The 1,750-nt window shown below is 31.2% G+C and overlaps 1 protein-coding gene across 1 annotated transcript; it reads right to left on the bottom strand.

The window, feature by feature from the left end:
• Positions 1–720: 720 nt before the first annotated feature.
• Positions 721–1,320, bottom strand: LOC126858652 (piggyBac transposable element-derived protein 4-like). Its single transcript, XM_050609129.1, has one exon. It carries the CDS (start codon positions 1,318–1,320, stop codon positions 721–723), a length of 600 nt encoding a protein of 199 aa, XP_050465086.1.
• Between the last annotated feature and the right edge of the window lie 430 nt (positions 1,321–1,750).

The raw sequence follows: 1,750 nt of genomic DNA, 5'->3' as shown, positions 1-1,750 counted from the left end.
TTGGAGGAACCGTTAATCGGTACAAAACAATTTTTGCTCGTCGCAATCCCACGTGAATCTTTTTAATATACGATGCGTTAACTCTTTGCGGCACAGGAATTCAGGTCATAAAATAAACCCATGTTGCACAGGAATTTTATTGCATTTTAAATCAAACAAAATTGTTATATTTTTATTAATAAAGGTATCACATAATGTAACAAAATAATATAAAATAACATAAATATAAATATAAATAACATAATAATAATAACATAAAATAACAAAATAATAATTATTTAATCGAATTTGTTGTTAGAGGGCGGGACTCAAATAGTCCCACCGTGCCACATAGGTTCATGAATGGTACTTATTAAAGCACATATTTTTCCCTAAGCACAGGGGCACTTTGCACACAGTACAAGACCATCGTGTTTGAACTTCCTTTTTTTTTGTACTACAAAGCGCACATCGTTTACGAGACGAATGTTCTGGAAAATGTTTTGTACCTCGTCTTCTTATTTCTAATGAAACGTTACGTTTGTGTTTACTTATTTGGATTGATAATGACTTTTTGTTAGATGTAGTTGGTACGCTATTATCTATTAATGTTTGACTAATAAATCCTTCGGCACATTGACCTTTAAATACTTTTAATGTGATTTTTTTACCTAATTGTTTATATAAAATATATGCATTTACAACACACGCGTCAAGGAAATAAAACATTATGCGGTGCCATCATTTCTTACTGCGACGATCAAGGTTATAACTAGACATTAGTTGATCAAATTTATCCACTGCATTCATATGATCATTATAATCCGCGATCAAAGAAGGACAAGTAATTGGTTTTTTAATGCCCATATGATTTTTTCTGTATACTGTGGAATATTGATTCGAACTGTGAAAATTTGAAAGAAAGATGACGGCCTTATTGTCTATCCACTTTGTTGCCATTATTCCCGTATCGCTTATAAATGATTCGTATTCTCCTCGATTTTTCATATTTATACTGAAAGATGGCAAATATTTTCTCATTTTATTAACAACACCACAAGCATTGATTTGTTTAGATTTTAAGATTTCTAATAAATTTACACTTGTAAAATAATTATCAAAATAAACTCTATGTTCATTTTCAACTAAATCTGAAGTGAGAGTATTCACTATTTTCTCACCAAGATTTTTTGTTACTTGATTGCCAACTTTTCCAGTATATACATCAAATCTGTAGCAATAACCCGATTTATCTGCTAAAACCCATAATTTGTATCCTCTTTTTACTGGTTTTTTCGAAAGATATTGCTTGATTGAGCTACGGCTTTTAAATTTTATCATTGATTCATCGATCGCTAAATGGAGACCAGGGCTAAAATTTTTTTTTGAAATTTTCTTGGATCTTGTCCAAAAATGGACGAATTTTATACAATTTATCAAAGTTGGTACTTTCTCTTCCTGGAATTAAGGAATTATCATTTAGATGAATGTGGCTGAGAAGCCACCCAAAACGATTTACAGTCATTATTCGACAGATGTACTCATTTCGTAAATACGGTATAGTACTTCAGGCATCTCTATAACTTGGGAGTTTATTAATTCCCATTATAAAATTTATACCAATAAATGCTCGAATTTCTTGCTCATTAGTTGGTTTGTATCTATTGCCTTCCTGTGCTGCGTATAAATTCGTTTGAAAAACGATGGACTGAATAATATCTTCAGTCAAAAATTTACAACACACGTCATATGGATATGGATCTGGCAGATC

The sequence above is a fragment of the Cataglyphis hispanica genome, unplaced genomic scaffold (genome assembly GCF_021464435.1).
Source record: "Cataglyphis hispanica isolate Lineage 1 unplaced genomic scaffold, ULB_Chis1_1.0 scaffold225_size1750, whole genome shotgun sequence".
NCBI lineage: Eukaryota > Metazoa > Arthropoda > Insecta > Hymenoptera > Formicidae > Cataglyphis > Cataglyphis hispanica.
Note: the sequence above shows the minus strand (reverse complement) of the source record. Positions and strands in the feature narration are given on the sequence as shown.

What these genes read in the sequence shown, in the direction of transcription:
- LOC126858652 (XM_050609129.1), bottom strand. Translation starts at nt 1,320, where the DNA reads ATGATAAAATTTAAAAGCCGTAGCTCAATCAAGCAATATCTTTCGAAA.